A 20,375-nucleotide genomic window follows, 5' to 3' on the forward strand; every position below is an offset into this window, starting at 1 on the left:
GAAAAATGAAAAATGTAAAATCACTTTGAGACTTTCAGTCAACACTTCAACATTAAGTATAATATAAAATACATTGAAAAAGGAAAATATAAATCTCTATTTATCTAAACATTTTTTTCCCAAAACAAAAGCCCTAAATATACAACTTGTGACTAGTAAAATGAGTCACAATGGAACGCAACATGTTCCCCTAAAGCAACCTTGGGTTGGGCACATTTCTCAAGGTTTTGTACCAAAAGCATTAGTCAACAGACCTGATCATTAAATATTCAAGAAACACAGACCTGTGCACCCTTTTGTCCTTTACTACTGCATCCCAGCTCTTATTAGCAGGTATTAGGTCATAAATTGCAACCTCCGGGCTGATTAGTGTAATTGTGTTTAAAGCTCAAGCTCAATTCCTTCCAGATTTCTCTATCCTCGGCTTTCTAATCCTGTAAACTCCCAAGTGAAAATTGACGTGTCAACATGAATGTGAAAACCACTTGAATGTAACCTGGAGGCGATTCATATGGAGTACAAATGAGAAGAGCAACGGCAATGCTTTGTGCAATGTCTCAAACTCATTTTCTGCAAAAGTGTCCTATTTCTGATCAAATTAGAGCAACTTGTGTTTCTAGTGAGGCATTACCGACAGTCATTTACTCTCTGCCCCAAGGCTGTCAACAACAAATAACTATTTGCGATGAATTCTGAGCCAGATTTTCTAAGAACAAACACTTTGTGCATGACATGTGAAAGAATGAGTCACAGCAAAAGAGTCACGGTTGCTGCAAGCCCGCTCTGCGCAAAATGTCAGCTCTGTGACCTTCCCGCCTGCTCAGACACGTTCAGATGAGCACAGCCTCGCAGGAGAAACGCATGAATGAAACAAAAGAGCTTGCGCTGAGTCATATACTTACAAAATACATTCACACTTAGAGTCGAGGAAAGTGTCAACACCACTGCATGAAAATGTTACTAGTAAAAGTAGCATGCTATGATATTGCATTACTTATTATAAAAAAAAAAGGAAAATTTATGTTGCATTGTTACTTTTTGTTGAAAGTAACATGTTGTGTTAGTTTTCTACTACTTTTTGGACATATGATATTCACAAGAAACGCACCACAAATCCAAATGTTACATTTTTGACAAAAAGTTGCTAAACTAGGGCTGGGCGATTAATCGAAAAGTAATCGAAATCGACATTCAGAACCTATAATCGATCAAATTTTTCCAGGTCAATTATTTCAATTACTTTCCATTTAAAAACACTACCGCGTGTGGAGTCAGGTGACCCCGCTCCTTTATGTTATTCCTCCGACATGTCGATGGAGAGCTTAAGCAGTATTTATACAGTAAAAAGTATTTACAGGATATACAAGAGTAATTTTATTTAGAAGAGATACTGCTTATTTTCTACTTTTAATATTTATTATTATTTTATAAATAATTTATTTTGTTTCCAAAAGTGCAAGTTATTTATTTTCACTAATTTAAGAAAAATTTAACTTTTCGTTTTACGCAATGTGTGCTTTAATTTCAGTTGTTCAACACTGATGTTCAATAAATAATCATAGATAGTAGATAGTGTGTGCACCCTTCATTCAGAAATATCTCACTTGTAATATGTGAGCATATTTACTGTACAAAACTTGTCAGTGAACTACGAGGGCAAAAAAAAAAAGTATTATTGAAATATAATTAAATATAATTTTATTAATGAATAAAATAATCGTTCATTAATCGTAATCGGGTTAAAATGTTCAATTAATCGAGATTTTGATTTTAGGCCAAATCGCCCAGCCCTATGCTAAACGTCTTTTAATTTTCTCGCAAAATCTAGAGAAAACTTAATCAAAATCATGCAATTGCAACAAGCAACAGTCACAAAAAGACCAAAGGCCGCGTTTTTGGCTGCTACACACTAAACACATGGGAAAGTAACACACATTTAAATGTAAGACACGCTTAGGTAAATTAAACAACTAATGTGTTTTATTTTTCAAATAATTTCAAATATATATTTTTTATTTTTAATGTTAATTGTATACATTGCTAATTAAATTTAAATGCATAAATTTTTCCATTTTTTCAAATAACATTTTATTAAATAATTATTATTCACATAATCAGATTTTTTCATGCAAGAGGTGATACTTTGCTCATTAAATTTACACTATCAGTTACTTTTTCAAATAATAAATAATTTATGTTTAATCTATTTTTTTATCATCAATCTGTTTTCCTTACAAGCAATAGCTTGTTTTTTTTATTTTATTATTTTATATATTATTTTATTTTATTTTATTTTACAATATCAATTTATTTTCCCTATAAGAAAGTTATAGCTTGTTTTTTATTATTATTTAATATATTATTTTTATTATATATTATTTTATTTTATTATATATCTTATTAAATTTACATAATACAAGTTACTTTTTTCAAGTAATTATACAGATTTATCATGTTAATTAGATACATTACATAATCAGATTTTCACTCAAAAAGTAATGTTTCAAATAACATTTTATGTAAATTTCTTTTGACATAATCAGATTTTTTTCATGCAACAGGTGATACTTTGTTTATTAAATTTACTATCAGTTACTTAAATAATCTATTTTATTTAAATTTTATTTTATGTTTTATTTTATTGTATTATTTTTACACGTTTTATGTAATCTATTTGTGTGTGTATATATATATATATATAAAATGTAAAAATTAAAAAAACGTAAATTTAAATTTAATTTATTATTTTTTATAATTAATTAAATTAAATCAATTTAATGTAATTTTAGTTTAAAAAACGTGCATTATGTAAATTTAATAATTATTAGATTATTAATTATTACACAAATACAGCAAAGCTAGCGTAGATTACATAGAACATATATTAAAAAATAGAACAAATTATATATATATATATATATATATATATATATATATATATATATATATATATTAAATATCTAAAAATTTGAAAAAAATTGAAAAAGTAACTAAAACTGTGGAAATTTAACAAGCAACGTATAACTAATTAAAAAATCTAATTACATAAAATTTTACTTGTTTGAAAAAAGTTATTGTTTATACATATTACTGTTCGAGTGAAAATATAATTATGTAAAAACAATCTAACATAAAAATCTGTATAATTATTTAAATTATTTATTAAGTATCAATACTTGTTGCATGAAAAAAAAATCAGATTCTGTGAAAAATCTAATTACATAACATTATTTAAAAAAGCAATTGACATTGTGTACATTGCAACAGTAATATGCAATGTATTGCTGAATAAAAAAATAAAAAAAATCGACGTAATTTGACAAAGTTACTGATACTGTGCAATTGAGCAATATATTTGTTGTATGAAAAAAATCTGATTACGTAAAAAAATCTAATTACATAATACATTATCTGAAAGAGTAATGTGTAAATTTAATGAGCAACGTATCACTTGTTGCGTCAAATTCTGATTATGCAAAAAAAAAAAAAAAACAGATTACATACAGTAACATAATACTTATTTTAAAAAGTAACTGATACTAGATTAGATACTGTATTGAAAAGACCAAAAAAATTATGCAACATGCAATACTTAATTGAAAACAACAATTCGAATTAACGCAAAAACGCATTACCCCCCAAAACACTGGTCACCACTATCAGAAAATCATGACACACATACAGCAGAGCAAGCGTCTGTGCGGCATTCATGGCACTGGACATCCAGCAGACTTGACTGTCCTAAAACAACATCACACTTCCTGCAGCTGCCAACAGCCAAGGTTCCAGATGTCCGACGGTTAGGTGAGACGTGTGAAAACAGACTCGGGCCTGTCCTGCGAGCGTCAAACAGTTCTGGTTAAGGCCTGGGCCACCCTCCTTCTCCGTATCCTCGCTGCAGGAATGCGCTCGGCCAGCCAGAGCAAACTGAGGTTTATCTACAGCGGGACGACTGGAATCGACTCGCAAACGAGCCTTACCGCAAACTCAATCATCAGAACTAAACAAAGAATATTTCACAGCTTGAAGTTCAGACCATCGGATCCTCTTTCTCGAAGTTCCACCGACTGTATCCTCCTGCTGCTTTCCCAGGTTAACAACTCGCATGGGAAATATAACCGTGAAAGGACGTCAAAGAGGTTGTGCCACTCATGGATAATGAAAACAATGAACTGTGGGAACATAGATCACATCGACGCAAACTATGGGTTGCAACAGTGCAATCTGGGTCCAGTATTAACACAAATGTGAGTAGATGACAACTGGTAACTTGTCAACAGCTAAATTATGAGCACGATTATAAGAATCTCAGATTTTGTGCAAGTGACATGCAAAAACTTCTGTTGATGGAATGAAAGTCAAACACAAAAATAGTCTATTAAAGAAAAATTAACAACTATTCCTTGTGGAAAAGTTTTTCTAGGTTGTATGAAGTAATTTTTTTATTGAACCCCATGTGGTAACACATATGGTGGAATATTCGTCGCATTAAGATGAAATAAAAAATGTGGAACAAAGTCATTTGTTTCTTTGACAGGTGCAGTTGAATGACACAATGACTCATGATGTTTGTCACAAATATACAAAAGCTAATAAATTAGTTAAATAAATTAGCAGCTAAACAGGCTCTTTCTTATAGAAATAAAAATAAAATAAATAAATAATAAATAAAAAATATACAAAATAATAAAATTATATATATATATATATATAATAAAATATGGGGAAAAAATAAAACAATAATAATACAAAAATAAATAATAATAATAATAATAATAATAACAATAATAATAATAATAATAATAATAATAATAATAATAATAATAATAATAAAGCCAATCTATGACTTTCCAACAGGGAAAAAATAATAATAATAATAATAAAAAAATAAAATAAAACGTCAAACAGCTAAACAACCTGTTTCTTACAGGGATAAAATAGAATACACAAATAACAAAATTAAATTAAATTTAAAAAAGCCAAACTATCACTTTTCTATAGGGAACAAAATAAAATAAAATAACAATGTAAAACAGCTAATATAAAATAATGTAAAGCAGTAAAACAACAGTAAAACAATAATGTAAAACAGCTTAAATAATGTAAAACATGTTTTTCTAACAGTGATAAAATGAAACATATACAAAAATAATAAAATTAAATAAAATTAAATTAAATAAAATTAAATTAAATAAACTATATTCTAAAATAAACTAATATTACTATCACTTTCCTAAAGGGAAAATAACATAAAATATGAAGCATGAAATAAAATAAAATAAAATAAAATAAAATAAAATAAAATAAAATAAAATAAAAAATACCACTTTCCAATAGGGAAAATAAAGTAAAATAAAATAAAATAAAATAAAATAAAATGTAAAAAAGCTGAACTATCACTTTCCAATAGGGAAAATAAAATGAAATATAAAGTATAAAATAAAATAAAATAATTAAATGATGTAAAACAGCTAAACAACCTGTTTCTTACAGGAATAAATAATAGAATTAATGAATGAATAAATGAAGGAATGAATGAATGAATAAAATAAAATAAAATAAAATAAAATAAAATAATAACAAGGCAAACTATCACTTTCCTATAGGGAAAATAAAATAAAATATGAAATAAAATAAAATAATAAATAATACCACTTTCCAATAGGGAAAATAAAGTAAAGTAAAGTAAAATAGGGAAAAATAAAATAAATATTAGGGAAAATAATGATGTATTTTATTTAGGGAAAATAAAATAGAATATAAAAGTAAATTAAATAATTAAAATAAAATAATTAAATGATGTAAAACAGCTAAACGACCTGTTTCTTACAGGGATAAAAACAAGAAAAAAATAATATAAAGTAATAAAATAAAATAACACAAAGCTAAACTATCACTTTCCAAAAAGGGGAAAAATATCTAGATAGTATTAAAAAATAAATAAATAAATAAAATAAAATAAAATAAAATAATAAAAAGGCAAACTATCACTTTCCTATAGGGAAAATCAAATCAAATCTAAAGTATATAAAATAAATAAATAAATCAATCAACAAAATAATCAAACACTCACTCAATCAAACAAAAACATGTATAGACTACTTATAGCCTGTAAATTATCTGAACTCATAATTACAATAAATAAAACAGAAAAAATAGATAAAACTACATAAAATAACATATATAATAATAAAATAATAATACAAACAAGCCATCACTTTCTTACAGAGAAAAAAAAAAAAACAATAAAAAAATTGAATTAAAAAATAAAATAAAATAAAAATGCTTGTAAGGAATTTATAGCCTGTAAATCTCCTCAGCTTATCTGCAATTTGGCAGGTGCAGCAAAAAGTTCATTTAGGACTCTGAGTGCAATAAATGTTGAATCATCCTCATGCAGAACTAGAGGTCATGAAGGTTGCTGTACAGTAGGACTCTTTGATTTAAGTCGCAGGAGCTGCATTCACCTTCTCTCCGCAGTTAAGACTCTGATGTACTCCGCAGCACCTCCCCCTCCCCCCGTCTCCCTGGCCTGCACTGTAATTACGCAGGTCTCACCGGGGCTCTGTGTGTGCTAAAGGCCCAGGGCAGGTTGTACTGCGGGTCCCTGACAGGCCCATTTCCAGGGTGATTAATGAGCACAGAGGCCTTACGCTACCTAAACCAGTCCAAAGTGAGTCTGCATAGGAATTGCCCTTGAGTGCTCTCCTGCAGCAGGGAGAGAGGAAGGGAGAGAGGGAGGGGGACAACTTCTTTAACACACACTGCCTGAAGCCCAATTGTGAAGACAGTGATGGTGGACCAGGGGGGCACAGGACCCACGCCAGCCCACAGACGCTGGAGCCCTTCTTAACACACAGCACATGTCAGAGAAAATGTCTTTACCTACACCCACCAAAACCTCTCAGATGTTTTTCCTCAAAAGCAAAAAAACTTTCCAGAATGTTCAAAGAGAAAAAAAAATGACAGGATTTGCCAATGAAATCAAGGAACTCTAGACAATTACCAGTCCATTTGCACGAACAGAGCTGTTTGTGATTTTGTTGTGAATCTCACAAAAATTGTCAATAATCTGCTAAAAAAAAAAAAAAAAAAAAACAAAGCAAAACAAAATAAAACCACACAATGCAAAGTAGGACAAAAAGCAAAACCAAACCAAACCAAACAAGGCAAGCAACAAAAAAAAAATAAAAATCAACAATTCATCATACATCCTTCTCAATTTTAATGTACCATGAAAAAAAAAAAGTTTAAATTGCAATTAAATAATGAATTACTGCAGTATTTGTTTGTTGTTATTTAGAGTTTTGAACTTATTTTCTGTTTGACTTTTTTTTTACTTATCTAAAATTTTACATATTATTATTACCACTATTATTTTATTATTTTGTATTGTATTTTTTTTTTCTAATTTTTTTTTTGACTTATTCATATCTGAATTCTGGGATAGATTTTTCGTATTTGATAAAAACAACTAAACTAAACTAAACTAAACTAAACTAAAATAAATTAGAAAAAAAAATAAAAATACAATAATAAAAAAAAGAAAACAACTTGCTTATTATGGGGATAAAACAGAAAAATAAAATAAAATAAAAAATAAATATAATATATTTTTTTAAACTATCACGTTCTTATAGGAAAACTAAATAAAATGAAATAAAATAATGATTTCTTATAGAGATGAAAAAAAAAAGAAATAAATAAAATGAAAAAAATAAATAAATAAATAATAAACCTAAAAATGTAAATAAATAAAAAAAAATTAAAAAAAATAAAAACCTATTGCTTTCTTATAGGAGAATAATACTGAAAATATAATAAAATAAAATAATGATTTCTTATAGAAATGAAATAGGAAAAAAAAAAAAAAACAACCTATCGCATTCATATAGGGAAAAAATAAAACAAAATAAAAAATAAATAAATATAATAAGAAATATAAATGTGAAACCAAAAAAAAATCACGTTCTTATAGGAAAACTAAATAAAATGAAACAAAATAATGATTTCTTATAGAGATGAAATAAGAAAATAAATAAATTAAGAAAAAAATAATAATAAACCTAAAAATGTAAATAAATAAAATAAAATAATAAACCTAACAATGTAAATAAAAAAAATTAAATAAAATAAAAACAAACCTATTGCTTTCTTACAGGGAAAATAACACTGAAAATATAATAAAATAAAATAATGATTTCTTATAGAGATGAAATAGGAATAAAAAACTAAAAATGAAAATAAAATTAAATTAAATAAAAAAAACAACTAAACAATCTGTTTCTTAAAGGGTTAAAATAAAAACTAAAATTAAAATAGAAACAAACCTAAATAGTAATGTATAAAAGAATAACACAAATGACAAATTTAAACTAAAATAAAACAAAAACATAAATCTAAAAAATAAAAGACAATTCATTAAAACATATATACAAAACAATAATTGTATATGCATAACACTAAAACAACACTGTTTAGAACGCCGCTGATTCTACGAATGTTTCGCAAGTTAATTTCAAACCAGGTCAAACACTGCCCCACATTTTGCAGCCGTTGAACGTCATAATCTCTTACAGTTGTGTGAGAGTGTGAGTGTGAGAAAACGGCTTCTGCATCTGCATAAGGGGAAAAAAAGGGTTTCCACGAGCGTCAATGGAAGCAAAGGTCACAGAGTTTGTTCCAAGTTTTTTGGAAACAGTTCTGAGTAAGCAAACCTGCACTGGTGTAGGCAACCCTAGTGAAAGTGAAAAGACAGGGCCAGATAGATTGAGAAGAAGGGGGTTCGTTTTACCCGTCTTGCGGAGCGGGAAGTCATCTTTGGGGTCGTACATTCCCAGCACCGGGTGGTTGTAAGTGGAAATCCCTGTCTGAGGCGGCGAGCTCTGGTCCAGGGAGCTGTGCTGGGTTTTCCTGTGGAACAAATCACAAACACACACATAGGTACTCAAATATGTGCATTTCTAGACATTTCCACACACAGCTGCTCTCCATTCCCAGCAGCGGGACGCTTTCTGCCAACTAATGGGAACGCAAACTCAGATCACCCGTAATGCCTCAGTTGCGGACTAAGAGACAGAGGCAGGCCATCGTTTTGTTTACAAATAAACATGCTTGGCTATGACACACTTTCACACTTCAAAACATCAGCTCTAGTTCATCAAAGCTCGGCAAAAAAGAAAGGGATTTGTGCTTCTAAACAGGAAAAACAACTGCAGCGGGGCACCTGAGGTCAGCTGGCTTCCCTGCAGACTCAAGAATTTAATCTGGCTCTCTGTCAGCCTGTTTCAAACAGGCCTGGAGCTCCAGTGATCTGTTTTAATAGTGCATGGAAGCTACACAAATGACTCACTTTCAGTCAACCCTAGTGCTAATGTTGTAATCAGAATGTCGGAAATGAGGAAGCAATTGGCTGAAACATACAATGTCGTTCAGAGGTGAGATTTTTTATATTTTTTTTATATTATTCAGCAAGGATGCATTAAATTATACACAGTGAACAAAAGTACAGACAATGTCACCTGGACATTATGAAGGTGCAACTCACAAAAATTAACAAAACAAAACAAAAAAAGCACTATTTATTTATTTATTTATTTATTTATTAATTTTTTCAATTTTAATAAAACATGAAAAAATATTTATATTTGTATTGCAATTAAACAATGAATCTGTGAAGTTTCAGTAAATTAAAGTACAATCATAAATATACATTACTGCAGTATTTGTTGTACTAAATTTGAATATTTTAATTAAAAATGTCATTACAGTAATAGGCATTTCAATTTAATTGTTAGAGTAAACGGTTTATTAAAAATGTAACTTTTTATGATTTTTTTTATTAAAATGTTGACTTATTATTTATTAAAATTAAAAAATATATATTTTGACTTATTATTTACTTAATTTTACTTATTATTTGTATTTATTATTCCTCTGAATTTAGGGATTTATTTTTCTTATTTGTTAAAAAAAGAAACAAACAAATAAATATAGAGTAATAAGTATTTAAATTTAACTGTCATGAAAATAAAATTTTGGAGTTAACTGTGAAACTATAACATGCAAAAGATCTAAAATGTCCTAAAATAGTTTTTTTTAAAATAAATTTTGTTTACATTTTTTTAACTTATTTAAAGTTTTTAACTTTATTATTACTATTTTATTTTTATAATAATAATAATAATAATAATAATAATAATAATAATAATTATTATTATTATTTTTTTTTTGGTAACACTTTACAATAAGGTTCATTAGTTAACATTAGTTAACCTGAACTAATAATGAACTGGACTTATACAGCATTTATTAATCTTTGTTAATGTTAATTTCAACATTTACTAATACATTATTAAAATTTTGTTAACATTAGTTAATGCAGTGTGAACTAACATGAACAAACAATGAACAACTGTATTTCCGTTAACTAACGTTAATAAAGATTAGTAAATACATTAGCAAATGTTTTGCTCATGGTTAGTTCATGTTAGTTAATACATTAACTATGTTTAACTAATGCACCTTATTGTAAAGTGTTACCTTTTTTTTTTTTTTTACTAAATAATATTGACCTAATTCTACTTATTATTTTTTAGTTATTTGGGAATAGATTTTTCTTAATTGACAAAAATAAATAAAATAATAATAAAAAATATATAAAACAAAATAAAACAAAATAAAATAGATAAACAGTTTGTTTCGTATAGGGATAAAATAGAAAATATACAACAATAATAACATGTAATATAGAAAATTATAGTAAAATGCAAAACCAACCTATTACTTATAGAAAAAAATGATCAAATAAATGCATCCTTGTTGAGCATTAAATTCTACCAAAAGCATTTTTAAAAATCGTATTGGCCTCAAACTTTTGAACAGTAGTTTATGTACAGTACGCAAGTACGTGGATGCAAAATTCTGGAACACTTCTTTTAAAAGGAACGTTCTCTTTCCACAGATGAGGATTGTCAAAGGTGGGTTTGATGGAGTGTGAGTTTTTCACAAACACACTCCTATTCACATGCACACCCTCACACACTGACACACGCCTCCTCTTCACCGCTATCTTTCACACATGACAAGTTCCCCAATCGAAACTTGTTCAAATATTTCAAGAACCCAGAGGTGACAGCTAGCTACATCTTTTGTGCACTGAAGGGAGAAACAAAACTGTCAATCAATCAAAGCAGAAACTTACATAACATGGTTTTACTTGGCATTCTGCTGCAAGCGAACAACTAAACGACACTCTGAAGTTTGGCATCCGCTTTGTGTAGCTATAGCTTGCTTTGTTCTGCTAGAAAATCTGTCTTAGAGATCACAGCGCTAAATACAGGTGTAAACAGGTCCAAACCACTGTAGTATTCAATCTCTCAAACCACATACAGAGGTAGTTAAAACATTTGTGACCACATTGTATTCATAGTTTAAATGCCAATCTGTCCTGATGGATCTAAGATAGCAGTGAACAGCAACTACTCACTTGTCCATCAATCACTGTGCGCATCATTTGGAGAAAATAAAAAATAAAAGCCCAACCGAAAAAAAAAAAAAAAAAAAAAAAAAAAAAAAAAAGGAACAGAACAGAACAAAACATAAACAAAATATTGAAAAAACATATTTTCTTACAGGGAAAATTGAATATCATAAGAAAATAATGTGAAAGTAACACGCTCAAAAACTAATTTTTGTGATAAGATTTAAAATTCATATATATTTTTAAAAAGCATAGAAGATATTTTTATAATTAGTTATTAGCTCTTATTGTATATTTTTAATAGGTACTGTAAAGCATTTATATATTATTTTATTAATAATTTGCGTCAAAAACCAAATAAAAAAACGTATTTCTCTAATTTTCATTTGGCTTTTTATTATTTTTATATTATTTTTATTATTTACTTAAAAAAAAAATTAATCCCTTTAAAACTTAATCCCTTTTTTAGATGGCTAAAAACACTTGTGAAAACCTGGTTATTAAAAAATAAAAAAAAATAAAAATCAGAAAACAGCCACAAGTTACAAGTTACAATTTTTATTTGTATTTTTTCAAGAAATTAGTTTTATTCAGCAAGGATGTATTATGCATGAAATTGAACAAAAATGACAGTATAGATTTGACATTGTTACAAAACATTTCTATTTTAAATAACTACTTTTAACCTTGAACTCAAAGAAAAAATCTGCTATTTTAATTTTAATTATTAATATACATAATGTTTTTTTAATATTTTTAATATTAGTTTAGCATATAATTTAGCAGATAACCAAGTAAATAATCTTAAAACACTACAATTATTATTTTTTTTTTCTCTCTAATTTCCTTTTGGCTTTTTATTTTATTTTTTTTCTGGATCCATTTTTTTGATAGGTGAAACACTTGTGAAAACCTGGTTATTAAAAAAATAAATAAATAAAAAAAGGATGCATTATGTATTAAATTAAACAAAAATGACAGCAAAGATTTTACATTGTTACAAAACATTTCTATTTCAAATAAATATTTATCTTTCGAACTTTCTCAATCAAAGAATCTGCAATTTTAATTTAAATATACATAATACGAAAATAACTTAAGATATAAAGAAATAAAAAAAACAATTTTATATATATATATAAATATATATGCATTTTTATACATTTACTTCCTTTATATTATTTTAGCAGATAATTTAGCAAATAACTAAGTAAATAATCTTAAAACGTTACTTGATTATTTGGCTATTTGGCCTTTTATTTTTTATTTTTTTTTGACACTTTTATATATATTTTTTAGATCTTTTTTTTTGATAGGTGAAACACTTGTGAAAACCTGGTTATAAAAAAAATAGAAAACAGTTACAAGTTGCAAGTTTTTTTTTTTTAAAGAAATTTATTTTATTCAGCAAGGATTTAATTTAAATATATATAAAGATATTTTTATTAAACTGAAAATAATTTAAGATATAAAGAAATAAAAAAATGCAATTTTGAAAACCTGGTTATTGTTACAAACAAACAAAAAAATCCTTGAGACAAGTTGCATGTTTATGTCAACTGTAAACTCCATGCAAATCTGTCTCAGTTAACCACTTTGTTAAAACCAGATGTAAACAGGACCTTTTAAAACATCATCAGGTCGCGATACTCACCCGTACCAGTAGCGCGGGTCGTTGGGCAGGCAGTGGTTGAGACTCCTCTGGGCCAGCGCTTTCTTCTTGTTGAGGACAAACTCCTGCAACCTCATCTTCACCTCAGTGCTCGCCACAGCGCCTGACGATCAGAGCCCATAGTTCAGCAAGATCACAAACATCCAAGCAGCGGGACATTAATGGCATTCTCTAAGCCTCTAGCTGCGTTATACCACCAGATTTCTCTAAAAGCCCAGCGAAGGGGTGTTATGCGTTTGTGACTGTCAATTTCTTCGCCATTTCTACACCCTGTAATTTGCAGTGCTGTAATTTCGCCTTCTAAATGCTCTTAAAAAACTCTTAATAGTCTGAGACACAGAAGATCGAACAGTGCCCAATTGATCACGACTACAAAGGCTGACACTTGTTTTCTGGTGTCGATAAATAGCTCTTCCACTCGGTTCAGATATCTCTTCACATCTGAGAGAAACGGCCTCTTTATCCGGTCTTAAATAGAGAGCAAACTCTCTATTCCAAATCCACAGAGACCACGACGGTTAAACAAAGATGTCTTTTTACTCGCTATTGTTCCCTCTCTCAAAGAAACACATCAGATGGATGAATTCTCACAGCTTTTTCTTCAATTACCACCTTTCCCGTCGTCTGTAAACATGTCCCCAGAGGCCGTCGCTGCTGTACACACACACATCTGCGCCACCAGACAACACAGGCAACAGGTGACCGCCGTGTCAACGACAACAGTGACAGATAAAAATAGACTGGCTGTACTGTACTGCTAGGAACATCTCAGATAGGTTAAGTCACTGGTCTCAAACTCAATTCCTGGAGGGCCACAGCTCTGCACATTTTCGCTCCAACCCTAGTCAAACACACCTGATCCAGCTAATCAAGGTCTTCAGGATTACTAGAAACTTCAAGTCCCCCTGAAATCAAAATTAAAGTTTTTTGGCTTTTAGTATGAATATATTAGCCTTAAGGTTATCTATAAGCTAGTGTGCTGCAAAACAAAGACAAAATTCGCGTTTACAAGATATGGACATTCAAAACTTACAGTCTCGTCACTTCCGCCAATATGAATCAAGGATTTGGATGATATCACCGTGCACTTCAGTTTCTCATCAAACGTTCAGTCCAATCAAATGCTCTCTAGAGTCCGTAATGTCCCGCCCCCTACACAGAGACGCATTAACCGGGAGCACGGACGGCATGTATTAAATTACACAGCCTCAGTATGATTATGATCACTATTTGGTTTTAGCAAGTTTCATATTGAATCTGTGCGGTAATTTATTACTCTGTGGCTGTCATAAGCTTACAAATGCGGCTTTACCGAGCTCAACGGCTCTTGCCCGAGCAGATATTAATGGAACGCTATTGGCTATTCAAAATTAGTGGGCGGGGCTGGGCGATATGTTTTTGTTTCAGTTAAAAGTACGTCACCACATAGAATAACGCTGCGTGTTTCAAGACACTTCAGTGGACCTTTCAAGCAGGTGTGAACTGGAGCTGGTTGGAGCTAAACTCTGCAGAGCTGCGGCCTTCCAGGAATTGAGTTTGAGACCTCTACGTATACACTATCTGAGAAAATGTACATAACCACTGCAAGTGTCACTGTTAAAACCCCATATATTAAAGAAGTAGTTCACTTTCAGAAGAAGAATTTACAGATAATGTACTCACCCCTTTGTCATCCAAGATGTTCATGTCTTTCTTTCTTCAGTCGTAAAGAAATGGTGTTTTTTGAGGAGAACATTTCAGGATTTCTCTCCATATAATGGACTTCTATGGTGCCCCCGATTTTGAACTTCCAAAATGCAGTTTCAAAGGGCTCTAAATGATCCCAGCCGAGGAAGAAGGGTCTTATCTAGCGAAACGATTGGTTAGTTTCTAAAAACATTTACAACTTATAAATACTTTTTAATCTCAAACGCTCGTCTTGCCGAGCTAGACAAGACGAGCATTTGAGGTTAAAAAGTATATAAATTGTAATTTTTTTTTTTTTTTTAGAAAATAACCCATCGTTTTGCTAGATAAGACACTTTTTTTCCTGGGTTGTGATCGTTTAGAGCCCTTTGAAGCTTTATTGGAAGTTCAAACTCGGGGGCACCATAGAAGTCCATTATACTGTATATAGAGAAATCCTGAAATGTTTTACTCAAAAAACATAATTTCCTTACGACTGAAGAAAGAAAGGGGGTGAGTACAGGGGCGTAGCAGCCAATTTAAAAGTGGGGGGGACAGTATGGTCATGTGACCCAAAGGTGGTGTTCATACAGTATAATAAATTCTGTTCACAAGAGCAACAAGATTTGAAGCTCATGGCAGACGCCCAAGAGATTCGCGCTGATTGGCTAAATGTTAGTTCACTCAAATCTAAGTAACAAATCAGAGACCAGGGGCGGAAATACTGGCGCTAGGTCAAAAAAAGTGCGGTGGACAGAATCACCTGTTTCTAAAAGTGAGGGGGACGTGTCCCCCCCGGTTGCTACGCCCCTGGGTGAGTACAATATCTGTAAATTCTTGTTCTGAAAGTAAACTACTCCTTTAAGACTTGTATGGTTTACAGTAATATGACTTATAATATGTAGTAGGAAACTCACAAAAGATTTCCGTTATTTAAAAAATGTTTTATACATATTTTGGACTATGGGGGTACCATTATCTCGATGATGTAAAATGCGGTTGCTATTTTTTACCGCAACACAACTCGAAAAATAAAATACTGATAAGATGCCACATTGTGTGGCTTTTGCTTGTAATTTTCAGTCAACAAGAGAAGCGATGTAAGTCTTTACTGCTCTTCTTAGCAATAAGAGGAGGAGAAAACAATGGGAAGATGCCTGTGGACGAATAAAACCTCCTAAAGACCTGCGTCTTTGTTCTCTCCACTTTAGCCCTGATGCCTTTGAGGCTTTTAGTAGACCACAGCTAATGAAAGAGCTTGTTTTATTCAGCTGCAATGGCGCCCCCAATTTAGGAGTGAAAACTGCATTTAAATACAAGAGTGAAAACTTAAATTACAGTTCTGTCTGTTTACAGAACAGAACTCGCTCTCAAAATTGCGATGACTGTCATCGTTACCAACATTTTGCTGCCTCAAGTGTTTAATAACTTCTATTTTTGACCAAAATAATACTACAGCGAGTGAGCAAAGCCTCCCCGTTATGATGAGAGATTTTAACTTAACCACCTCTGATAGAGCTGTCGTGCTTTGTTTATGTTTGGAAGGCTGCTTTTCTAAGTGTTGCCATGTCCACCTATTATAAGTGACGGATATTAAGCATCTTTGGGTTTGTTGTTTTGGCTCGGCTAATAAAGTAATCCAATTTATGGAGTTAATAAAGTAGGCAGGTGCAGGTCATTATATTTCAGTATGTCACTTATTTCCAAGATAACATGTTTGGATTAGAGTTTATTATAAGCTTGATCTAATTTTTTAGTTTTAATAACACAATCTGGCAACACTAATGAGTCAAAACATACCCTGTTATTTTTGGCACTGAACCTGAACTTCTGTCACTACCTGAATCAATTTGGTTGTAAAATACAGTTTCAACTCTAGCAATTTACTGAATTGTGTGCGTAAAAAACAGAATTAAGCATTAAAAGGTGAACTGGCAACCGAATTTACCTGCAATGTGAACATGGCCATAGAGAAGGAAGAGAAACCACATAGCTACTGCCTAGAATCTATTCTAGCATCCGGGTAATGAGTTTTGCATGAGCAAACAACCTTAAAATATTGTTTCATTTTTTGCTACTATTGAAAATTACCTTAGAAAGAAGACAAGTGAGGCAGGCCAGATTTGAGTCATATCATCTACATGAGTAGTACGATACATGGCTTTGACAACAATATGGGCATCTGACTATTACTTCAGGCTGAAAGTTTTTAAATTTGGTTAGGAAAAGCAATTATAATGCTGAGACAGACATCCATGCCGCAGTGCTGATTAGCCTAATAAATCAAAGTATTTCAACCTTTATGTGTTTCAGTCAGGTAATTAGTTTTTCACTCACTTTCTTGGCCGCGTTCTTTGTTTTTGAGTAACTGGAGCTTCTGTTCCCGCTGCTGTTTCTCCAGCTCCTGTTCCTGACGATGGCGCTCCAACTTCCGCTGGTGTTCCAGGAGCTCCTGCTGATGTTTCAGGGCCAGCAGGTCCTGCTGATGCTGAAGGGGGGGGGAAACATATGAATATTATTCACACAAAAACAGTGGACATTAAAGGGGTCATATAGATTTAATGTTTTCCTTTGTCTTTGAAGTGTTACAAGCTGTTCGTGCATATATAAGATGAAGTTGCAAAGATTAAAGTCTCCAATCCAAAGAGATAATCTTTATAAAGGTTAAGACTTAGCCACACCTTCCTGCAATGGCTCATTCAAACATGCCCCCACAAATCTACATCACTGTGTGGGAAGATTTGCATAACACTGCCCAAATGCATACACAAAGAAAGAAGGCCTAACTTTTATTCTCGGTGTAGTATTGTTGCAGCCGCCACCATGTCGTGGAGACTGTTTCGTTTCGTTGTTTGGCCTTCCAAATGAGTACACAACTGGAAATCAGTGGTTAAGTGGTATTTACAACACTGTTCCAGAACAGTGCTACGCAAATATTAAAGTGTGTGCAGCGCATTTTACAGAAGACCGTTTCCCGAACCTGGGAGAGTAGCCTACAATACGTCTGTGAGCACTATAAAGTGGGTCAATTCCAACTTCGCAAGGACAGTCTGGTGCGTCTGACTCACAGCCTGTAAGTACATTTTCATATTTAAAGAATTTACGACTGGCTATTCAAACGCAAGTTTTGGGCAGTGTAGAGTAGTTCTTGTTTGTCGTTTCTACGATCACAAATGCAGACATGGTTTTATGTTTACGCTGCGTGACGCAACACGTAAAAAGACAGGATGAGTCATTATAATCAGTAATTATGTCCTCACTGGATGCAACAAATGCCTCATTAATAATGGGTTTTATTGTCGTTGTCTCACAACATGAAAAGGGGCGTAACATTTCCGTCACACCCATTTATATATATATATATATATACCCATATATATATATATATATATATATATATATATATACCCATATATATATATATATATATATATATATATATATATATATACCCATATATATACCCATATATATTTATATGTATATATATTATGCACAACTAAAACGCTGTTTTTTAACACTGACAATAATAAGAAATGCTTCCTAAGCAGGAAAGAAAGGCGGGGCAGAGAGGAGCAACAATAATGTACTGTATGTGGAAAATAACGTGTTCTTTTAACCATAAACTGCGTAAATATATTGCATTACACCAAATACACAAAACAATGTTATTTTTAGCAAAATTATATGACCCCTTTAATTTAAATTGTCCTAAAATTATCATCATTTTTTAATTTGATTTATTTGATTTTTTATTTTAACACAACATTATACTGTTCTTACTGTGTTACATTCTTTGGTGCATGTTATTTCAAACATAAAATATAAAAAGTGTAATGTAAGTGAAACAAACTAAAACAATGTTTTCCACACTGACAATAATAAGAAATGTTTCCTGAGCAGGAAAGAAAGGCAAGGCAGAGAGGGGCAACAATAATGTACAGTATGTGGAAAATAACGGGGTTTTTTTTAACCTTAAACTACGTAAACATATTGCATTACACCAAATACACAAAACAATGTTATTTTTAGCAAAATTATATGACCCCTTTAATTTAAATTGTCCTAAAAATCATAAATTTTATTTATTTATTTATTTTTTAACACAACATTTTCCTGTTCTTACTGTTTTTGATTCTTTGGTTATTTTAAACATCAAATATAAAATATAAAAAGTGTAAAGTAAGTGAAAAAAAAAAAGAATAAAAAATTCCAAATAAAAAAAGTAAAATAACACTATTGTTAAAAAAAATTATTCATAAAAAAAAAATATTTTTTTTTTTGTTTGTTTTTACATAAATATTACGCACAACTAAAATGCTGTTTTCAACACTGATAATAATAAGAAATGTTTCCTGAGCAGGAAAACAGCATATTAGAATGATTTCTGAAGGATCATGTGACACTAATGGTGCAATGATGCTATAAATTCAGCTTTGCATCTCAGAAATAAATTACATTTTAAAATGTATTACAAAAAAAATTAACCATTTCGAATTGCATTTTGTTCACAATATTATAGTTTTTACTGTATTTATGATCAAATAAATACAGTCTTGGTGAGCAAAAGCAACGAAAATAAAATGTACCAATCAGATTATGGTACTAAAATAAGGTGGGAAAAAAGCACTTCACATTGACTCAAGACATACCGGACTCCAAAGTTGTATTACTAATAACAAGATGCAATTGATGGAAATACCGGCATCATATGAGAACGAAGTTCCTGAATGTGTTTATCGATGTCTTGTTGTGCTGCATAAAAGCAACATTTCACTTTTTTCCCCCAAATGAAACTACCATAAGCAATTACCTCAACAGCTCCCAGACTAAAATGAGCGTTTAAAGACGCTGGTAATCTCTCTCACACTGTGCTCTGTAAATGCAGCCATTTCATCTAACATTCCCTATAACTGCATTTCCACTTGTGCAGTTATTCAGCTCAGCAGCAGTCACATCCATTACTGGCTTGTGATGATGGGTAATATCAGAGCCGTATACAGCTGATGCTCAGATGTTGAGTGGCTATCGGTGATTCTGGTCAGTTAAATCACATTAACACTGGCACACATGGCTAGTCTGTAAGCAAGCAGTTACTTAAGTGCACGCTTTTATCCAAAGCGACTAAAGTCTCAATACTCTTCTTTTTGCTTATATAAGTCTTTCCTCTCACTTTCCACGTCTCTTTCTGCAGATCCTGGGAGATCACCAGCGATGAGTCATGGGCGTCTGTCACTTGGCAGAGCAGGGCTGGAGGCCGTGATGACGCTCGAGAGAAGAGAACCGCAAATACTCTTCCTCATCAGGCAAAGCTCTGACATTTCTAACTGGAGCTTTTCGATCCATGACATCTACCTCACTGCATCAATATGCATGGCTCTAGCCACCATTTCACATCAAATCTGGTTGTTTAAGAGCAGAAATTGGCAATGGCATGAGCCGATCTCAAGAATCACATGCCTTTCCTCACAAAAATACTTTGTGTTAATCATCATTATTACAAAATCAAGAGCATGTTGCAACGTTGTCATGATACTGCAGATTCACTCTCAAATT

The 20,375-nt window shown here is 31.2% G+C and overlaps 1 protein-coding gene across 1 annotated transcript in view; it reads right to left on the minus strand.

Annotated features, from left to right (window-relative positions):
* Positions 1–19,781, minus strand: part of LOC141340192 (histone deacetylase 4-like) — a 50,549-nt gene extending 30,768 nt beyond the window's left edge. The window contains exons 1-4 of the mRNA XM_073845118.1: positions 19,722–19,781; positions 17,157–17,307; positions 13,137–13,257; positions 8,795–8,913 (exon numbers count right to left, since the gene is read on the minus strand). Coding sequence (XP_073701219.1) covers positions 8,795–8,913; positions 13,137–13,257; positions 17,157–17,307; positions 19,722–19,781 — 451 coding nt within the window. The remainder of the gene's footprint in view (positions 1–8,794; positions 8,914–13,136; positions 13,258–17,156; positions 17,308–19,721) is intronic.
* Positions 19,782–20,375: the final 594 nt, after the last annotated feature.

The sequence above is a fragment of the Garra rufa genome, chromosome 8, assembly GCF_049309525.1.
Source record: "Garra rufa chromosome 8, GarRuf1.0, whole genome shotgun sequence".
Taxonomy (NCBI): Eukaryota; Metazoa; Chordata; class Actinopteri; order Cypriniformes; family Cyprinidae; genus Garra; species Garra rufa.